Source organism: Heterodontus francisci, chromosome 23, assembly GCF_036365525.1.
Source record: "Heterodontus francisci isolate sHetFra1 chromosome 23, sHetFra1.hap1, whole genome shotgun sequence".
NCBI classification, from domain to species: domain Eukaryota; kingdom Metazoa; phylum Chordata; class Chondrichthyes; order Heterodontiformes; family Heterodontidae; genus Heterodontus; species Heterodontus francisci.
The window spans coordinates 51,164,493-51,186,844 of record NC_090393.1 but is presented as its reverse complement, the minus strand read 5'-3'; the positions used below and the strand labels follow the sequence as shown (position 1 = coordinate 51,186,844).

General features: G+C 43.1%; 1 protein-coding gene across 2 annotated transcripts in view; it reads right to left on the bottom strand.

The window, feature by feature from the left end:
* Positions 1-22,352, bottom strand: part of LOC137382807 (solute carrier family 2, facilitated glucose transporter member 11-like) — a 123,538-nt gene that overhangs the window by 92,835 nt on the left and 8,351 nt on the right. The window contains exon 1 of one of the 2 annotated variants that reach the window (XM_068055240.1): positions 4,757-4,930. The exons of the other annotated variant lie outside the window; for it this stretch is intronic. Coding sequence (XP_067911341.1) covers positions 4,757-4,780 — 24 coding nt within the window. The 5' untranslated portion in view covers positions 4,781-4,930. Of the gene's footprint in view, positions 1-4,756; positions 4,931-22,352 lie in introns of those variants that run through there. 2 annotated transcript variants of the gene reach the window in all.

Genomic DNA, 22,352 nt, shown 5'->3' with positions numbered 1-22,352 from the left:
ACGATTACTCCCTGCCTGGTCCTGTTGAAGCAGGCAGCATGCCAAAATCATGCTGACTCCTCATCGAAATGATTTCAGAATGCAGCACTAACTGGCTGCAAGCTTAAAAAGGGGCCCAGCAGCCTGTGTGGCTACAGTGATGCAGAGGTAGCCTGGACCACTTAAAGGCAGCCTGCCTCTCTTAAAGGGGCTGCACTGAAGCAACAGAAGCTGCTGTAATTGTCTCTGGAACACTTGGCTGGAAGGTAAAGCACAGCAATTGGAGCAAAAGGCAAAGCAGAGGACTCCCAAGTTTCTGATGTATCATTGGATGCATTAGTGATGGAGGTGGAAAGGATAAAAGATGCCTTGTAGCCACAGGGAGCCAGGAGACCCTCAAATTGCATCCTGAGAAGGGACTGGGAAAAGGTAACCAGAAAAGTCAATTCCCAAAGTCTGGTCCCAAGGGGTTTGCTGCAGTGCTGGAAAAAGTTCAGTGACTTTGGTTAAGGACAATGATGCATCTTCACAGGACATCTCCAACCCGTCGTTCCACCGACATCTCATGCTGTTCATCAGCAATCAGGACTCACACCTAACATTCAGATACTCTACCTCACCTTCACACACACACCAATGCTGCCAGCCTCATACACATCTCTCGCTGCTTCCACATACCTTCAGCTATTCAGCTATGGCAGACACATCACACAAACACAGTGCAACACACTCACTGCCATTCTTCCTTTTCACTTGCAGCCCATAACCGTAGGGAGCAGCAGAGAAGCAGTGGGAGACAGGCAGGCCTGCATCGACTGAACCCACTGGAGGAGACACTGCTCTGCATCATGGGGATGACGGGAACTGAAGCCCTTGTATCACGTGTCACTGAGAACATTCAGAATGACGGTATTTTCCTGCCTTATGCCCATTCTCAAATCCCACCTCACTCTCATCCTGCTATCTGGCAGATGGTGTGATCATGGCTCACCTCACCCTAATCCTCCCATTCTGCATTTCTGCTTTCAGATCCCCAAGAACTGCCACCAGGCCAACCAGTGCAGCCTCATCATGAAGAGCAAGATCTTTGATATAAAAAAAGCACCATCACTTGATCTAACACTCACAGTTCAGATACAGGCAATGCGTGAACTTTAGAGGGTAGTGTAGCGCAAGGCGAGTCACTGGGCGTGAGTGGGCTGCAGCCCTGCTGGGTCGAAGGATAGTTAATGGGCATGCACATTGGGATGCTTAGTGCATTGGCAAATCTGCCACAGAGCCATGTGTCACTGTCTACTTCTCTCAATTCGACATGCTCTGTGCTTCTCTCTCTGTTCTACACGCTGTCTGCATCTCTCTGTTCTACACGCTGCGCTTCTCTCTCTGTTCTACACTCTGCGCTTCTCTCTCTGTTCTACACTCTGCGCTTCTCTCTCTGTTCTACACGCTGTCTGCTTCTCTCAATTCTACAGGTTCTGTGCTTTTCTCTCTATTCAACACGCTCTGTGCTTCTCCCTCTATTCTACACGCTCTGTGCTTCTCCCTCTATTCTACACGCTCTCTGCTTCTCCCTCTATTCTACACGCTCTCTGCTATTCTCTATTCTACATGATGTGTGCTTCTCTCAATTCACTCAAATGTGGGCCCGTTACAGGCAGAGTCAGGAGAATTTGTAATGGGAAATAGAGAAATGGCAGAGAAGCTAAATGATTACTTTGTGTCTGTCTTCACTGAGGAAGATACAAGAAATCTCCCAGAATTAGACATCCACAGGACTAGGGAGAATGAGGAATTGAAGGAAATTAGTATTAGTAAGAAGGTTGTATTGGAGAAATTCATGGGGCTGAAGCTTGATAAATCCACAGGACCTGATATTTTACATCCCAGAGTGTTGAAAGAGGTAGCTATGGAGATAGTGGATGGATTGGTGATCATCTTTCAAAATTCTACAGATTCTGGAACAGTTCCTGCAGATTGGTAGGTAGCAAATGTCACCCACTATTTAAGAAGGGAGGGAGAGAGAAAACAGGCAATTACAGCCTTACATCAGTAGTAAGGAAAATGCTAGAATCTATTCGAAAGGATGTGATAAATGGACACTTGGATAATAATGATCTGATTGGGCATAGTCAACATGGATTTATGAATGGGAAATCATGTTTGATGAACCTGTTGGATATTTTTTGAGGATGTTACTAACAGAATTAAAGGGGAGTCGGTGGAAGTAGTATACTTGGATTTTCAGAAGGCTTTTGATAAAGTCCCCCACAGGAGGTTGGTTAGCAAAATTAAAGCACATGGGATAGAAGGTAATATACTGGCATGGATTAAGGATTGCTTAACAGGCTGAAAATAGAGAGTAGGAATAAACAGGTCATTATCATGTTGGCAGACTGTGACTAGTGGGGTACTGCAAGGATCAATACTTGGGCCCCAACTGTTCATAATATATATCAATCATTTGGATGTGGGGATCAAATGTAATATTTCCAAGTTTGCGAATGACACAAAACTAGGTGGGAATTTTTGTTGTGAGGATGATGCAAAGCGGCTTCAAGGGGATTTGGACAGACTTAGTAAGTGGGCAAGAATGTGGTGGATGGAATATCATGTGGAAAAATGAGGTTATCCACTTTGGCAGGAGGAACAGATGTGCAGAGTATTTCTTAAATGGTAAGAGATTAGAAAGTGTGGATGTACAAAGGGACCTGGGTGTCCTCGTCAATAAGTCACTGAAAGCTAACATGCAGGTGCAGCAAGCAATTAGGAAGGCTAATGGTATGTTAACCTTTATCGCAAGAGGATTTGAGTACAGGAGTAGTGAAGTCTTGCTTTAATTGGTTAGACCGCACTGGAGTACTGTGTGAAGTTTTGGTCCCCTAACCCTCCCATAGAGGGAGTGCAACAAAGGTTCACCAGACTTGTTCCTGGGATGGCAGGACTGTCCTATGAAGAGAGATTGGGGAAACTGGGCCTGTATCCGCTACAGTTTCGAAGAATGAGAGGTGATCTCCTTGAAACCTACAAAATACTTAAAGGAATAGACAGTGTAGATGCAGGTAAGATATTTCCCCTGGTTGGGGAGTCCAGAACCAGTGACACAATTTCAAAATAAGGGGGAAGACACTTAGGACTGAGATGAGGAGAAATTTCTTTACTCAGACAGTCATGAATCTTTGGAATTCTCTACCCAAGAGAGCTGTGGAAGCTCAGTCATTGAGTATGTTTAAAGCAGAGATTGACAGATTTTTAAATACCAATGACATAAAGGGATACGGGGATAGTGTGGAAAAAAAATCATTGAAGTGGATGATCAGTGAATGGCAGAGAAGGCTCGATGGGCTGAATGGTCCACGCCTGCTCCTATATTCCTATGTTCCTATTCTACATGCTCTGTGCTTCTCTCTATTCTACATGCTCTGTGCTTCTCTCTATTCTACATGCACTCTGCTTCTCTCTCTATTCTACATGCCCTGTGCTTTTCTGTATTCATGCTTTCAGCTTCGCTCTATTCTGTACACTGCGTGCTTCTTTCTGAATTCTATATGCTCTGTGCTACTGTTCTGTCTCTTTACTGTCCATGTGCTTCCCTGGTATTGACCAAATGAATGTCTGTTGCAGAATGCTCATTTATTTGCAGTTAGTAGCTCTTCTGAGTTTGGAGTTAAGGTGCATTATCCCCAATATTATTTTTTACATAATAAAATAGGAAAGTTTCCACACATGTAAGATTCCTTTGTCCACCAGACATTAACCTGTTTAAAGTAATAACAGACTATTGTTAGTTCGAGTGAAGGGAGCTTACTTGCTCTCCAACCTTTGTTGTATCTGTCCTGTTATTAATAAATGGGAGAATAGAGTGTGTTTTCCCTCGCATGGAACATATTATACCTGACCTGGGAATAATCTAATGTAATACTGTTCCATTCCCAAAACTGGCATCTCTCATGCTGATGGCTGAGAAAAAATAAATCACACAAGAATATGAATTAAAAACCATAACATAAAGAGTCTCACAATTAGGAGAATGAAACAATTACAAAGCGATCTACTTACTGTTAACCATTCTGTTACAATCTCTCTCTCTCCCTGATGAATTATACTATCTAGTAGATGGCTTAAATTAAACTCATAAACACTGCATGGGCAGTAATGCTACTAAACCAGTTCGCCAGCAAAGTCATTCTTGTCAGTTAAAGAAAAATACATAAGAAATGGATAAAGCAAAATTGAAGGAAGTTAATTGGAATTCTTTTTAAGCATTGTACAAAGAAGGAATCCAGGCAATTTCTGCAGTCTTGCAGTCCCAATCTCTGTCTAAAGACAAGTAGCTGCCAGTGTTCAAAGGTCTGTTTCCATCGCCCAATGGATACTGAAGACCATCAGTACCAGTGTGCTCTGCTGAACAAATTAAACACGACCGTAAATTTCAGAGAGTGAATAGGTTTCCATTGTTAATCAGCTTTCTTCTATCTGCTTCTCTTGTCTTCTTGTAAATATTAAAGGGGTAATTGTGTGAGTCTGCACTGCCAAGAAATCCCAGACAGGACCCACCTAGGTTTTCCATGTGAGTTCTTCTCTGGCAGGACAGCTTGGCAAAATAACCGCACGATTCCATCACTAGATTGCCTTGTTTGCAGTTAAAATTAATTCAAGTTGTGCTGACTAAAAACTATAGTCTACAAATTGTAAAATAAATACTAATAGCAGCACGTATTGTACATACGCAACATTAAAATGCAGTTAATAAACTCAAGAAGATGTAACGAGTTCATACCAGCTCCTTCAGGATATTTTCCATTAGATGTTTGATCCCAAATCACTTCCTATTCCCAATTGCTGCAAAGCTTAGAAATATTACAAAGGGAGCAAAGCCCAGACAAGTTTTAATTGAATGACAGAGTGGGAACTGAGGAGTATTGGATGTCCAATGCTATTGAGTTCTGGCATGGGTCTCATATATAGTTTGTGCAAGAACAGGACCATTCCAGAATATCTCTTCATGGTCTGTTAGTTATGCTAAAAATACCTGAATTGCATTTTCTTCACATTCATGATGAGAAGCAAAATTGACCTTTAGAAGAACTGAACTTTCCTAATCACTGGTGCTGTCCAGGTGACTGTGACACAGCAATTGCTCTTCCCTTGCAATCTGTGTAAGTGTTCTACATTGGGCAGCTTGCAAATTACAACCACTGCCTCCAAAGTCCCCAGAGATATCTTTGGTGGGTCCCGCAAGGGACTCTATATTGTGGACACTGCAGTGACACAGTGCCATGGTCTTGCAGTGAGTCCTCCCCATGGTCATGAACCCAGTCTTCTGACTCCACTTCCCTTAGTTGATGAGTTATAATCTTGGCCATGATGTCCAAAGTGGAGAGAAGAGAAGATGAAAGTTGAAAAAAAAAGGAATGATTGCCATCGAGTTGCCAAGTGTCAGCCATGGCTCAGTTGACAGCATTCTCTCTTTAGAGTCAGAAAGTTGTGGGTTCAAGTCCCTTTCCAGGGACTTGACATAAAATCTAGACTCTTAATTACAGTATTGAGGGAGTGCTGCACTGCTGGAGCTACTTTCCTTCAGATGAGATGTTAAACAGTGGCACTGTCTACTGTCTCAGGTGGACATAAAAGATTCCATGCCACTGTTTCACAAAAGAGCAGGGGAGTCCTCCCTGGTGTCCTGGCCAATATTTATCCTTCAACCAATATCATAAAAACAGATTATCTGGTCATTCATTTCATTGCTATTTGTGGGACCTTGCATTTCCCGAGATTACAACAATGATTATGCTCTAAAAGTACTTTATTGGTTGTAAGGTGTTTTAGGATGCCCTGTGATCATGAAGGGTGCAATATGAATGCATGCCTTTTGTTTTCCTTATCACTTCATTGGCACACTAAATTACTAGTCAGTCTCCTGCTGCAAGATTGCCTGTGCTCCCTTCCCCAGTGTAGAGGCAGAGTGGGGCCCAATGACTCAGCCTTCCCAAGTGGATAACTGCTGCTAAATACTCACCACTGTTTATTGTCAGTGGCTTGTTCTTCATTTATTTCACAAGAAGAAAGGCTTTCGAATCATTCTGACACACTATTGTGTCAGTCTTTGCAAAACAATGAAGAGTGCAGGAGGGCATGCCAGGAGCAGCACCAGGCATACCTAAAAATGAGGTGTCAACCTGGTAAAGCTACAACACAGGACTACTTGCATGCCAAACAGCGGAAACAGCATGCAATAGAAAGGGCTAAGCGATCCCACAACCAACGGATCAGATCTAAGCTCTACAGTCCTGCCACATCCAGTCGTGAATGGTGTTGGACAATTAAACAACTAACAGGAGGAGGAGGATCGACAAATATCCCCATCTTCAATGATGGGGGAGCCCAGCACATCAGTGCAAAAGTCAAAGCTGAAGCATTTGCATCCATCTTCAGCCAGAAGTGCCGAGTGGATGATCCATCTCAGCCTCCTCCTGAGGTCCCCAGCATCACAGATGCCAGTCTTCAGCCAATCTGATCCACTCCACGTGACATCAAGAAACGACTGAAGGCACTGGATACTGCAAAGGCTATGAGCCCTGACAACATTCCGGCAATAGTACTGAAGTTTTGTGCTCCAGAACTATCCGTGCCCCTAGCCAAGCTGTTCCAGTGCAGCTACAACACTGGCATCTGGTACTGGTGGAACACTGGTAATGTGAAAAATTGCCCAGGTATGTCCTAAGCACAAAAAGCAGGACAAGTCCAACCCGGCCAATTACCGCCTTATCAGTCTACTCCCGATCATCAGCAAAGTGATAGAAGGCGTTGTCGACAGTGCTATCAAGCATCACTTGCTAAGCAATAACCTGCTCACTGACACTCAGTTTGGGTTCCACCAGGGCCACTCAGCTCCTGATCTCATTATAGCCTTGGTCCAAACATGGACAAAAGGGCTGAACTCCAGAGGTGAGGTGAGGTGAGAGTCACTGCCCTTGACATCAAGGTAGCATTTGACCGAGTATGGCATCAAGGAGCCCTAGCAAAACTGGAGTCAATGGGAATCAGGGCAAAAACTCTCCGCTGGTTGGAGTCATACCTAGTACAAAGGAAAATGGCTGTGGTTGTTGGAGGTCGATCATCTCAGCTCCAGGACATCACTGCAGGAGTTCCTCAGGGTAGTATCTTTGGCCCAACTATCTTCAGCTGCTTCATCAATGACCTTCCCTCCATCATAAGATTAGAAGTGTGGATGTTTGCTGATGATTGCACAATGTTCAGCATCATTCGCGACTCCTCAGATACTGAAATAGCCCATGTCCAGATGCAGCAAGACCTGGACAACATCCAGTCTTTGGCTGATAAGTGGCAAGTAACATTCACGCCACACACGTGCCGGGCAATGACCATCTCAAACAAAGAGAACCTAACCATCTCCTCTTGATGTTCAATGACATTACGATTGCTGAATCCCCCACTATCAACATCCTAGGGGTTACCATTGACCTGAAAGTGAACTGGAGCAGCCACATAACGCTGTGGCTACAAGAGCAGGTCAGAGGCTGGGAATTCTGCGGCGAATAACTCACCTCCTGACTCCCCAATGCCTGTCCACCATCTACTAGGCACAAGTCAGGAGTGTGATGGAATACTCTCCACTTGTCTGGATCGGTGCAGCTCCAAAAACACTCAAGAAGCTTGAAACCATCCAGGACAAAGCAGCTCGCTTGATTGGCACCTGATTCACCACCTCAGACATTCACTTCCTCCACCACTGACGCACAGTGGCAGCAGTGTGTACCATCTACAAGATGCACTGCAACAACTCACCAAGGCTCCTTCAACAGCACCTTCCAACCCCGCGACCTCTACCACCTCGAAGGACAAGGACAGCAGGTGCATAGGAACACCACCAGCTGCAAGTTTTCCCTCCAAGCCACACACCATCCTGACTTGGAACTATATCGCCATTCCTTCACTGTCTCTGGGTCAAAATACTGGAACACCCTTCCTAATAGGTTTATCTACATGCCAAGGACTGCAGTGGTTCAAGAAGGCAGCTCACCCCCACCTCTCAAGGGCAATTAGGGATGAGCAATAAATGCTGGCCGAGCCAGCGATGCCCACATCCCCTGAGAGAATTAAAAAAACCTCAGGTGATGCAACTGCGCTCAGAAACTGGTCACAAGGAAAAGGAATTTCACAGAGTTTACCGTGGGAGTGTGATGCCACAGAAACAAGCTGGATTAGATTGTAGGATGTTGTTTTGCATTCATGCCTCATTTGGCTAAAATGTTTTTCATTCTGCCTTCCAAAAAGACAGGAGAACACATATGGCAGCATGTGTGAGAATGCCATAGCTGGTATATGCAATGAGGGTTCTGGCTCACGCTATCATTTCATTAGACATTGGGCAATAGAGGTGCTCTCTAGACTGTAGGGGGACACAAGATCCTCTTAACGGGAGTGACCAGTCAGGTTGAACTCAAAAGAATAAATATTGGAAAACCCGCAAAATTATTAACATATATATGCACATACTGTGCATTAGTCATTAATATACCTTGTGTGTTATTATCCAAAAATATACATGGTATCATGCTAGGCCCCCACCCGCCAAGAATACGGTACATTAATTTTGTCATGAACATTGACTTTAAACTGTTGCTGGAGTGAAGAAAGGTCTTGTTAAACAGATCAGCCGTGGCTGGAAAATGCATTTGCATATTAACAGACAGTGGTTGGAAGGACAAAGGACCATTCCCTGACATCTTCAACCCACAATGGACCTTGATCACCAGGTATTGTGTGTAAGAGGAGCATTCCAGAGACTGCTAAAATGATACAATCCAAGACATGGTCAGACCAGTTAGTCACATGACTAACCTGCTTGGCAACCTGGGTTTTTATGAATTGTACAAACAGTTTGAACAGAATGTCTGTTTGCTCCTGGACTGAAGATCTCTCCTGTCTGCTCCCATCTCTTTCTCACAAGCCTCTGAATCCACTGAAGACATATGAACCCCAAGAGAGAAAAGTCTCCTATAGTGAACAAGGTTTAAGAAGAATACTGGGCCCCAACGAAAAGCAAGAACTACCTACAATCAAGGATTCTACAGTGAGCTCAAATAACCATAACAAAAACTGTTCAGATATTGCCTCAAACCTTTCCACTTTATTTTTCTTCTCTTTCCTGCCTCTATTTGCATGTGTGTATCGTGTATGCATGCTAGCGTGGGCGCGTCGTGTATCCGTAGGCGTCAACTGAATTAGAATTTAAGTTCACGTTTAATAAATTTCAACTTTTCTTCTTTAAACCTAAGAAAATCGATTTGTGCTGGTTTGTTTGCCTTGTAATTGAAAGGCGGTGAACAAAGATTCACCAATTGGGAGATAAAAACACAGTGTGTTTAAAATTAAACCCTGTAACGCTAAGACCGGGTGAAGGCTGAGAGGGACCCCCTAGACACCTTTCTCACCTGGTCGTAACAATGGTATTATTAATTAATAATACATGCAGATTGTTGTTGCCCAGTAATATATATTTTGCATTGTTAGCCAGTAATACATTGCTATAGTGAAATTATTGTATGTGTTAGAGCAAACCAAGTCTTGTAAATCAGCACTTTAGCATTCTTGCCAATGCACCCTACAGTCTTGGGATCATTTAAAGGCTAACATGCAAACTTATTTATGCTTGCATTCAGTCACGATTAATGCAGCAGAGAATCAGAAATTGTAAACAGTGGTCCTGAAAATTTGCAATCCCATTCAACTGGCATAACAATGGTGGAGTACAACTTCTGCATTACACAATTACTCACCTGACCCCTTTGGAATTCCCCGGGTCAGGCCATTGAAATAAAATGGGTGGGTGTACATGTCGGCAGCTGCACAGTGAAGGCTCCCACTAGTTTAGGAGTGGAAATAGAAGCATTGGCAAACCACTGAGAAAACGTGTCAGCAGGTCTGACAGAAGAATTTAGAAATAAGGTAATGGCAGAGGAATTGAACAGGTTTTTTGCATCTGTCTTCACTTCAGAGGATACAAATAGATCCCAGAAATAATTGTGAATCAAGAGTTGAAAGGGAGGAAGGAACTTAAAACAATTACCATCACCAGGGAAAAAGTACTGAGAAAATTATCAGAACTAAAAGCTGACAAGTCCCCAGGTTCTGATGGACTTCACCCTAGGGACTTGAAAGAAGTGGCTACTGAGATAGTGAATGCATTGGTATTAATTTTCCAAAATTCCCCAGATTCTGGAAAGAAAGCAAATGTCTGCTATTGAAGAAAGGAGGAAGACAGAAAGCACAAAATTATAGGCCAATTAACTTAACATCTGTCATAGGGAAAATGCTGGCATCTATTATTAAGGAGGTTATAGCAGGTCATTTAGAAAATCTCAATGCAATCAGGCAGAGTCAATATGGTTTTGTGAAAGGGAAATCGTGTTTAACTAATTTATTAGAGTTCTTTGAGGAAGTAATATGCAACACGGATAAAGGGGACCAAGTGGATGTGGTGTACTTGGATTTCCAGCAGTCATTTGACAAGGTGCCACATCAAAGGTTACTAAACAAAATAAGAGCCAATGGTATAGGGGGTAACATATTAACATGGATAGAGGATTGGTTTGCTAACAGGTAAAAGTGAGTAGGCATACATGGTCTGTTTTCAAGTTGGCAAGCTATAACTAGTGGAGTGCCTCAGGGATCAGTGCAGGGGCCTCAACTATTTACAATCTATACCAATGACTTGAATGAAGGGACTGCTAAATTTGCTGATGGCACAAAGATAGGTAGGAGAGTAAGTTGTGAAGAGGACATAAGGAGTCTGCAAAGGGATATAGATAGGTTAAGTGAGTGGGCAAAGATTTGGCAGATGGAATATAATGTGGAAAAGTGTGAACTTGTCCACTTTGGCCGGAGAAATAGAAAAGCAACATATTTAAATGGAGAGAGATTGTAGAAATCAGATGCAGAGGGATCTAGATGCCAGATAGAGATACAGCACTGAAACAGGCCATTTGGCCCACCGAGTCTGTGCCAACCATCAACCACCCACTTATACTAATCCTACATTAATCCCATATTCCCTACCACATCCCCACCTTCCCTCAATTCTCCTACCACCTCCCTATACTAGGGGAAATTTACAATGGCCAATTTACCTATCAACCTGCAAGTCTTTGGCTGTGGGAGGAAACCAGAGCACCCGGCAGAAACCCACGTGGTCACAGGGAGAACTTGCAAAGTCCACACAGGCAGTACCCAGAACCGAACCTGGGTTGCTGGAGTTGTGAGGCTGCGGTGCTAACCACTGCGCCACTGTGTCACCCCTAGGGTGTCCTAGTACATGAAACACAAAAAGTTAGTATTGTTATGATCGAAGCAGGAGTAATGCACTGTTAATTCAGTTTCACTACTCCACAGGTCACAGCACATTAGTAAAGTTTCCCACCAACTGGAAAAATAGCCAAATTTATCACTATTTATCCCCAGAATAAAGCACACCAAACCCAGATTTCTTTAAACAACAACAACATTAACTATTATTAATAAACCAGGTTTTAAATGATAATGAGATGAATCTATATGCATGAAAAGATTTTATGACTCCTTAATCTTCCTAGCCCTCATGCACACACATACATTCAATTGCCAATTGTTAACCGGGAAAATGGAAATATTAACTTTATAACAGTTTCTTAGGAATAACAAAGTAACTGGGTTGTAAGTTCTGGTAGTATTTTCTTGGATCGGTGAGATGTCCCAGAGTCAAGTAGTCAGATGCCACTCGATGTCTCTCCAGATGAAATTAATGAACAGTCTATGGTGGGTAAGCACTCAAGGTAGTTCATCTGCAGCAGGCATCACACAGATCTTTCAGCAACAGGTTGTAGTAACAGGTCTCTTTAAATTTTAAAGTAGCAGTCTAACAGTAGAAACTTTCTTGAGAGTTCAGGAACTTCCAAAAACACAAAAGTCAACAGGACTTACTCTCAGCAAAGGAGCCTTCTCCACAGAGCACAGCAACGACAGAACTCATTCTTCAGCAGGGATTCTTGACTGGAGGCAACAGCAACTTGCCACACCCGAAACACAGGCTTCATTTCTCCAAAGCAGTGTTTCTCTACTGATTGTAGCAATTCCTCTTTTCTCTGGGTCTCATCCTCTCTTTTCAGGCATAAACAGCAACAAGGGTTTTAGCTCCCATACAGTAGATTTTCAATTCCTTCAAAGCTCTTTTGACTTCATGAAGAGATTAGAATTTTACTTAATACAGGAATTATTCTTCAAGAGAAAGAGTTTTCTCAGGGCTATATTCCTGGCCAGTTTCCAGCAGTAACTCTTTTTCCTGCTCACGGCTCCCCTGGTCTCTTCTCATTGCCGAAGTGAAACTGAAAGCCCTTTTCACAAACAACAAGAATCACAAGACAATTATAAAACCTTCAGGTTGCTTGGATACAAATTGCCCCGCAGCCTGGACTTCAAATACCACAAGTCTGTGCAGTCACTGTTCACAGAAAAATTGCAACAGGTCTTAAAGGCATACAGACCTCTTAGTTTTTTTAGAAAAAAAACAAAACACTTATGACAGTATGCAGGTACAGCAAGTGATTAAGAAGGAAAATGCAATGTTGTCGTTTATTGCAAGGGAATGGAATATAAAAGTAGAGCTGTTTTGCTACAGTTGTATAGGGCATTGGTGAGACCATATCTGGAATATTGTACAGATTAGGTCTCCTTACTTAAGAAAGGATATAATTGCATTGGAAGCAGTTCAGAGAAGGTTCACTCAATTGATTCCTGGGATGAGAGGGTTATCTTATGAGGAAAGATTGAACAGGTTGGGTCTGTATTCACTAGAGTTGAGAAGGATGAGAAGTGATCTTATTGAAACATATAAGTTCCTGAGGGAACTTGACAGGGTGGATGTTGAAAGGATATTTCCTCTTGTGGGAGAGACTAAAACTAGGGGGCACAGTTTAAAAATAATGGGTCTCCCATTTAGGACAGAGATGAGGAGAAACTTTTTCTCTCAGAGGGTCGTGAGTCTGTGGAACTCTCTTCCCCGGAGAGCGGAGGAGGCAAGGTCATTGAATGTTTTTAAGGCAGACATAGACAGATTCTTAACGAACAAGGGAGTCAAAGGGTAGTGGGGGAGTTGTGTCCACAAACAGATCAGCCATAATCTTACAGAATGGCGGAGCAGACTGGAGGGGCCCAACAGCCTATGCCTGATCCTAGTTTGCATGTCCGTATGTATGTAAATTAACAAAGAGTACCCCTGTCCAGAAAGTCCACCCTACAGCAACCGATGATGTTGCAATAGCATGAGACTGCCATGACCTCCATTATCCCCCTTTCCTGTCTTGGACATATATTGATGCTCATTCACCATTGCTGGGTTTGAATCCTGGAACTCCCTACCAATACAATTACAGGACACCACCATCACAAAGACTGCACTGGTTTAAGGATAAGGGTCACCACCACCTTCCCAAAAGCATCAAGGAATACGTGATAAATGCTACCTTGCACACATCACCCACTTCCTGAGAACAAATAACATGTAAATCTCAACTCACAAAGGAACCCATCTTCTGCTTCCTTGATCCCCCTCCCTCAGTTCCTGATCACTTAACTCCTGTTCCTAGTCCCCATGTTAGCTGGCATGTCCCCTTTCCTCAGGGACTGCCCTGCCCATTTAAAAATTGCTATCATCTTTTTTTTTCAGAAAGCCCAACATTGACCCAGCTTTTCACTCCAACTACCACCCATTTATAATGTCCCTTTTCTCTTTAAAGTACTTGAATGTGTTATCATGTCCCAGCTCCACGCCCATCTTTTCTGAAAAGCCCTATTCAAATCGCTCCAGTCAAACTTCTCACTGCATTGAAATGACCTCCATCAAAATCACAAATGGTATCTTTAGTTATTGTGCTGCATTTTCCATTCTGATTCTCCTGGACACATTGGCCAGGATTTTCTCCACTTAAAAAAATGGTTGGGACCATTTCCAGGTCTAGACCCCACATATTTCATTAGCGTGCCTGTTAGCTTAATTTTATGAGAAGCAGCCAATTTACAGGTGATTAGGGATGATGAGTGGTGTTACAGCCAGGTGAGGAGGGGGTCACAGTCACCCCTCTTATCCTTCCTCTTATTTGACTGCAACAGGGTTTATTCCTTTTTTATACTTACCACCTCAGTGAGTGTTTTACCTTTTACCTTTAATGTAATCGTGAAAGAACCAGTTGGACAGGTTTTCTTGAGTTTAAACAAGAAAAAGGTAAGTTTATCATACTTAATCTAAACCCGATTTAAAAATAATAAAAATATGTTACACATTCACGCACACATTCACACGAGAATCACACACACACAAATAAATTACAGAGTTGAAAGTCGATTCAATATGATCAATACAATCGTAGCTGATCTTGAGCTTCAACTCCACTTTCCTGCCTGCTCCCCATATCCCTTGATTCCCTGAGAGACCAAAAATTGGTCTATCTCAGCCATAAATATATCCAAAGATGGAACATCCACAACCCTCTGGGGTAGAAAATTCCAAAGATTCACATCCCTTTGAGTGAAATCTCTCCATGTCTCAGTCCAAAATGATCAGCCCCTTACCCTGAGATTGTGCTCCCCATGTTTAGATTTCCTAGCCAGCTGAAATAACCTCTCAGGGTCTACCCTGTCAAGCCACTTCAGAATCTTGTAAGTTTCAATGAAATCACCTCTTATCCTCCTAAACCTCAGAGAATATAGGCTCAATTTACTCAGCTTCTCAACATAGGACAAGCCTCTCATCCCAGGGACCAATCTAATAAACCTTCACTGTACTGCCTCCAATGCAAGTATATTCTTCCTTAAATATGGAGACCAAAACTGCACACAGTATTCCAGGTGTGGTCTCGCCAAAGCCCTGTACAATTGTAGCAAGACTTCTTTATTCCTGTACTCCAATGTCCTTGCAATAAAGGCCAACATGCCATTTGCCTTCCTAATTGCTTGCTGTACCTGTATGATAACTTTCTGTGAACATCAACATTTACAAGCTTCACATCTTTTACAAAAGAATCTGCTCTTCTATTCTTACAATCAAAGTGAATAACTTCACACATCCCCACATTATACTCCATCTGCCACCTTGTTGCCCACTGACTTAACCTGAGGTTGGGGTGTGGACTGTTTTGAGTTAGTTGGAGGTCAGCCTGTCAAGAGAGAAACACCCAGCTTATCTCTTTCTTCACTTCTCTGAAAAGCCCTGAGAGTTCAATGTGTGTGAGAGCTACCACCCCTGATGCCGCATTTCTCCCGAGAAGCTGGAAAGCCTGCCGGATTAATCCTCAATGCTGCCTGAAAAGAACTGCTCCAGAAAAGATCCCAATGACCTGTCTACTTGTACTCGGATGCCATTTTAGTTATCACATCCATTTTCTTCAAGAATTAATAACTATTTGTCCAAGTATTTTTTGTTTGTTTTTTTGTAAACGATCTCTGCAGAGCAAATTTCTTTATTTTTCTGTGTGTGTGTGAGTGTGTGTGTCGAGGTATTTAAAAAGGGAACTTCCATATTCCAATCTGCGTGTTAATGCTTTGTTTCATTACTGGATAAGTCTTGCTTCATAATAAATTGTTAATTTTGTTGTTTATTAAAGAAACCTGGTTGGTGTATTTTATTCGGGGGTAAAGAGTAGAGTATACGATTGACTGTATTGGTAACTGGATAAACATTTAAATATATGTTGTGACCTGGGGAGAAGTGGAACTAGAAAAAACAGTGCACACTTCCCGCCTCGGTCATAACATATAATTGGTGGCATGTCTGTGAAAACCCAAAGCCGACGAAGTGCAATTGTAAGTGGGGTAATAATAATTGACAAGAGGAAAAGTTAAAAAACAGGTTTCCTGTGCATCAGAGTAAGGTTTACATTACTGGAATGTCTTTGTCAGTTGCTATGACATTTCTGAGGAAGGAGGATTTTTCCCTGAGTGATTTGACAAACTGAACCAAGGCTAGGCTAAAGTAATTGGCAGAAATGTTGGCGTTAGGGTTAAAAGCAGGGGCTATGAAAGCAGACATAACTGTGGTAATAGCACAGCTTTTGAAATTGGAAGAAGGAAAAGGCAATTCACATGGTAGTTCAGTTGAATTAGCTAAAACTCAGTTGCAGATGAAGCAGCTTGAATGGGAAAGGGAAAAGGAACCGAAAGCATTTCAAAAGGAAATAGAATTGGAAATATAAAAACTTGAACTACGATTTCAAAGGGAGCAAGCGGAGCAGCATAAAAGAGAAAGAGAAACAGAAGAAAGGGAATTTGAATTAAAAAACTGAGAACTAAAAAAAAGGGTGGCCTTGACTCCAGTGAAAATTCTGGTGAGAAAAGAACTGATTCCAGCCCAGGACCCAGTGGAGAGCTGTTTAAATTTGTACAAGCCCTCCTGAGGAAAGGGACACGGAGGCATTTTTCATTTCTTTTGAAAAGATGACAGATGGAGCTTGAAATAAGGTGCAGCGCATGCACGATTTGTGCGCTGCTGAGCCCCCACGATATTTCGCAGGGGGGCTTATTTAAATGAAGGGGACAGAAAGCCCACCTCCGATGCCATTTTTAAAGGGCTTCAAGCCCTTTCTGGTAATTGTAGTATTTAAAGTGGAAATGAAATGAAAATGTAATTTTGAAACCCCTCTCCCATCACAGCCCCCCATACCACTGAGTAAACAATAAATAAAATGGCCTTTCCGGCCAAAAAAATACCTTTTGCCATGCCGGACTTTCAGCCCCCAACTTCAGCACTTTTGACCCTCAACCCCTTCCCACCATCCCCATGATCAACCTGAACGGTTTTCACCACTCCCCCACCCCACCTCCTGACCTGAAAATTTTAGTCCTCCCCCCTCCCCACCAGTGTCACGCCTCAGACCTCTGTACAGAGATCCGAAGGCGCAGGAGTTCCCGTGACCAGCCAGAATATCGGCATGAGATGGCCGTCGGGTTAAAGTAAGGTAATTTGCATTAATTTAATTTGATTTTCACATTACAATGAAGGCCCTGCTGCTGAGCGGCAGGAGGAGGCCGCACTGAGGCCTTGCCATCACCGGTAAATTCTGTGGGACCTTCCCAGCCTCGCGGGACGTGGCAGGCCTCTCCTGGAAGAATTTTCCAGGCCCCCCCACCACAACCCACGAAGCCAGAGAGCTCATAAAATCCAGCCCATGAAATGGCCGAAGGAAAGCTGGACACTGCTTATACAAAGCAGGTTGATGGGCTGAGCTCATAAAGTTTATACCATGTTTTCTGACGATGCTTCTGCAAATTATGAGATGGCAAAAAAGGCTATTCTCACTGCTTGTGAGTGAGTCCCTGAAGCTTACCAGCAAAAATTTTGGAACCTCTGGAGACAGCCTGGGCAGACTTATATAGAATTTTAGAGGGAAAGCAAATTAATTTTGATCATTGGATGCAGGCACTAAAGGTAGAGGACACATATGAGAACCTTAGGGAAATAATTTTCCTGTAAGAGTTTAAAAATTCACTCCCTCCATTAGTAAGAAGCCATCCTTAGAACCAGAAAGTTTCGACATCCAGACAGGAGCTGAGACTGATGATGATTACAAGCTTGTTTATAAGCCCAAACCCTTTGTCCATCACCCCCACAAACCCGAGAAGGATAGAAGGTGGGAGGGTGAAAGGAAGGCAGGTAGCTGGGGACAAGAAGGGACAGCTGGGAAGACCCCGGGATCTCCTCCTCAGGCCAGAACGGAAGATGCTGAGGGTGGAAGTGAGGTCCGAAAGCCCTAAGTGTTACCATTGCGACAAGGTGGGACACCTTCAAGCAGAATGCTGGAAGTTGTAGGGTAAACCCATGGGACATATTGGGGTACACAAGCCCAATGCAGAGAAAGGGGTCCTGACTGAGAGTATGACAGAGCAAGCTATAGCTCTGATTGCAGCTGTAAGGCCAAATAAAAAAAACGCTGTGAGTGCAGGGGACATGAATAAGATACCTGAGAATTATAGGGAATTCTTGTCACACGGAAAAGTAACTCCTTATCCCTCAAGTGAGGCAGGTAAACCTATAGTTATACTTAGGGATACAGGAGCCACCCAAACTCTTTTGCTGGGGAAAGGCATAACTTTTCCACCAGAGAGCGCATTAGCGAATTGAATGCCAAGGTTTTAGTGAATGGTATCGGCGGGGAGTATATACCCATACCTTTGTATCAGGTGCACCTGGAGTGTGACCTAATGTCTGGGAAGGTAACTGTAGGAGTTGTTCATAGTTTGCCTATAGATGGAGTTGACCTACTCTTGGGGAATGATTTGGCCAGAGTGAAGGTAGTAGTTTCTCCAGTAGTCACGGAAAGACCAAGAGAAGTCAAAGAGACAGAACAGTTGCAGAAAAAGGTTCCAGGATTTTTTCCTTCATGTGTAGTGATCCGAGCAATGGGTAAACCAGTTCCATTGTCAGAGGTCAAATTGGCAGTACAGATAGATAGTCGTATATCTGAAATTTTCTTTGGGGATTTGGATAATCCGAAGGAAATGTTTAATAAGTCTTCTCTGATCAAGGCTCAGCAGGCTGATCCAGAGTTAAATAAAGTGGCACAATTAGCTCTAATGAAAGCTGAGGCAAAGGGAACTCTGGAAGGCAACTATATTAAAAATAGGATTCTCATGAGGAAGTGAAGACCTCCTCACAGACCTGTGGACAAAGACTGGATGGTAGTTCACTAGCTGGTGATACCGCCCAAGTATCACCAGGAAATATTAAGGAAAGCCCATGAAATACCTATGGTAGGACATGTGAGGATCTGGAAGACCCAATCACATATAGGTTGACATTTTTACTGGCCAGGTCTTTCCAAGGACGTGGTGCAGTTTTGTAAAATGTGCCATATGTGCCAGATTGTGGGAAAACCGCAACCTGCCATAAAACCAGCACCTCTAATTCCCATACCAGTTTTTGGGGAACCATTTAGTAGAGTGTTGGTAGACTGTGTAGTACCTTGACCATAAACAAAAGCGGGACACCAATATGTACTCAGTATCAAGGATATGGCTATTCAGTTCCCAGAGGCTGTTCCCTTGAGAACAATTTCTGCTAAGGTAGTGGTAGAGAATTTAACCCAGTTCTTCACTAGATATGGATTACCAATTGAGATTCAGTCGGATCAAGGTTCCAATTTTATGTCTAAAGTTTTCCAGGAAGCTATGAATAATTTGGGTATAACATGGTTAAAGTTTATAGCATACCACCCACAGATACAAGGGGCTTTAGAAAGGTACCATCACACCCTCAAAACAATGAGCAGGGCATATTGTCATGAATATCCCCACGACTGGGATAAAGGGCTGGAATTTCTTTTGTTTACCACTAGGGATTTACCCAATGAGTCTACAGTTTTAGTCCTTTTGAATTAGTTTATGGACATGAGATAAGAGGTCCTCTAAAACTAATTCAAGAAAGGTTTTTGGAACAGAGGGATGAATCTTCCATGTTCTGGGAGCAGCTCATGAGAGCCTGCAAAGTGGCTCAGGAACACCTGAAAGCTTCCCAAACAACCATTAAGAAATGGGCAGACACGCATGCCAAGACCTGAACATTTCAATCAGGGAATGAGGTGTTAGTGCCTTTACAGGGTAAACTGCTGAAAGCACGGTTCAGTGGTCCATATAGAGTAGTCAAAATAATTGGTGAAGTAAATTATTTGATTGACACCCCAGATCGCCAGAAAAAGAATCATCTGTGTCATATCAATATGTTGAAACAATATCATCGCCGGGAGGAGCATAAGCAAGAACAGTTATGTCAGGTAGTAGGGACAGTGAAGGATGAAAGGGGCGGTGAGGATGAGGCAGAAGGAGGCATAGACAATTCTCAAACTGAACTCCTACTATCCGGTTATCTAATACTGAATTGTTAGGGAGATTAGACGCTATGCTTTCATATTTAGATGCAGAACAACGAGAAGACCTAACAAGGCTACTCACAGCATTTAAAGGAGTTTGTAGAGACAAACTAGGATGTACAACCTTAGCTATACATGATGTGGATGTAGGGGAATCCTTTCCCATAAAACAGCATCCTTATCACTCAAGTCCAGAGAAACAGGCCCAGGTAAAAGCAGAAAGCCAATACGTGCTGGAAACCACCTAATTGAACCCAGTCAAAGCAGCTGGAGTTCACCAGTGGTGTTATGCCTAAACCTGATGTTGCAACTAGATTCTGCACAGACTGTTAAAAGGTTAATGCAGTAACAGAGGCAGATTCCTACCAATTCCTCACTTGGAAAACTGTTTTGACAGAGCGGACTGTGCCACGTTTCTTACAAAAATCGATTTGTTAAAGGGATACTGTCAGGTTTCTTAAACACCCCGAGCTAAAGAAATATCGGCCTTTGTCACACCCGATGATCTTTTGCCGAGTGATGCGATTCAGGCTAAAAAATGCCCCAGCCACTTTTCAGAAACTAATGAACCAGGTGGTACCCAGTGTTCCTAACTGTGTGGTTTATCTTGATGATGTGCTGGTATACAGTGACACTTGGAAGGACCACTTGGAACAACTAGAAGCTCAAGTAGAAAATTACAGTCGGCTGATTTAGTGATAAATCTTGCCAAAAGTGAATTTGCAAACCAGCAGGAAACCTCACTTGGGCATATAGTAGGGCAAGGACGAGCGTTGCCAAGAACAGCAAAAGTACAAGCATTGGTGAAGTTCCAGCTGCTTCCTCTCCACCCTGTCCATGCCCCTCATAATCTTGTACATCTCGATCAGGTCACCCCTCAGTCTTCTCTGCTCCAGTGAAAACAACCCAAGCCTATCCAACCTCTCTTCATAGCTTAAATGTTCCATCCCAGGCACCATCCTGGTGAATCGCCTCTGCACCCCCTCCAGTGCAATCACATCTTTCCTATAATGTGGCGACCAGAATTGTACACAGTACTCCAGCTGTGGCCTTACCAAAGTTCTATACAACTCCAACATGACCTCCCTGCTTTTGTAATCTATGCCTCGATTGATAAAGGCAAGTGTCCCATATGCCTTTTTCACCACCCTATTAACCTGCCCTTCTGCCTTCAGAGATCTATGGACAAACACGCCAAGGTCCCTTTGTTCCTTGGAACTTGCCAGTGTCAGGCCATTCATTGAATACTTCCGTGTCACATTACTCCTTCCAAAGTGTATCACCTCACACTTTTCAGGGTTAAATTCCATCTGCCACTTTTCTGCCCATTTGACCATCCTGTCTATATCTTTCTGTAACCCCCTTGGTCCCTAATGGGTGCTACACTCTCCCTGGTTATCCTCTTCCCATTGATATATTTAAAGAATATCTTGGGATTTTCCCTACTTTTACCAGCCAGAGCTTTCTCATATCCCCTCTTTGCTCTCCTAATTGCTTTCTTAAGCTCCATCCTACACTTTCTGTACTCCACTAATGCTTCCATTGATGTGCTCTCCTTGTATTTGCTAAAAGCCTCTCTTTTCCTTCTCATCGTACCCTGAATGTTTCTGGTCACCCATGGTTTTCTGGGCTTGTTGCTCCTACCTGTTACCCGAGAGGGAACATGTTGGGCCTGTACCCTCCCCATTTCCTTTTTGAATGCCCCCAACTGCTCTTCTGTAGATTTTCCGACAAGTAACTCTTTCCAGTCTACCTTGGCCAGATCCTACCTTATTTTACTAAAATTCGCTCTCCCCCAATCCAAAACCTTTTTTTGCAACTTGTCTATTTCTTTCTCCATAACAAGCTTAAATTGTACCATGTTGCGGTCACTATCACCAAAATGCTCCCCCACCAACACATCAACCACCTGTCCGGCTTCATTCCCCAGAATTAGGTCCAGCACTGCGCCCTCCCTTGTTGGATCCTCTATATATTGAGCTAAAAAGTTCTCCTGTATACATTTTAAGAACTCCACTCCATCTAAGCCCTTAACACGATGACTATCCCAATTAATGTTGGGAAAGTTGAAATCACCTAATATAATTGCCCTATTATTATTTTTACACACCTCTGTGAATTGCGCACATATTTGTTCCTCAATTTCCCGCTGACTATCTGGGGGTCTATAATAAACACCTAGCAATGTGGCTGTCCCTTTTTATTCCTAAACTCTACCCATAAAGCTTCATTTGATGCCACCTGAAAGATATCATCTCTCCTTACTGCGGTAACAGATTCCTTAACTAATATTGCAATGCCCCCTCCTCTTTTACCCCCTCCTCTGTCTCGCCAGAAGATGCTATATCCTGGGACACTGAGCTGCCAATCCTGCCCCTCCCTCAACCATGTCTCCATGATGGCTACTATATCACCATTCCACATGTCAATCCTTTCCCTTAACTCATTCATTTTACCTGTAAT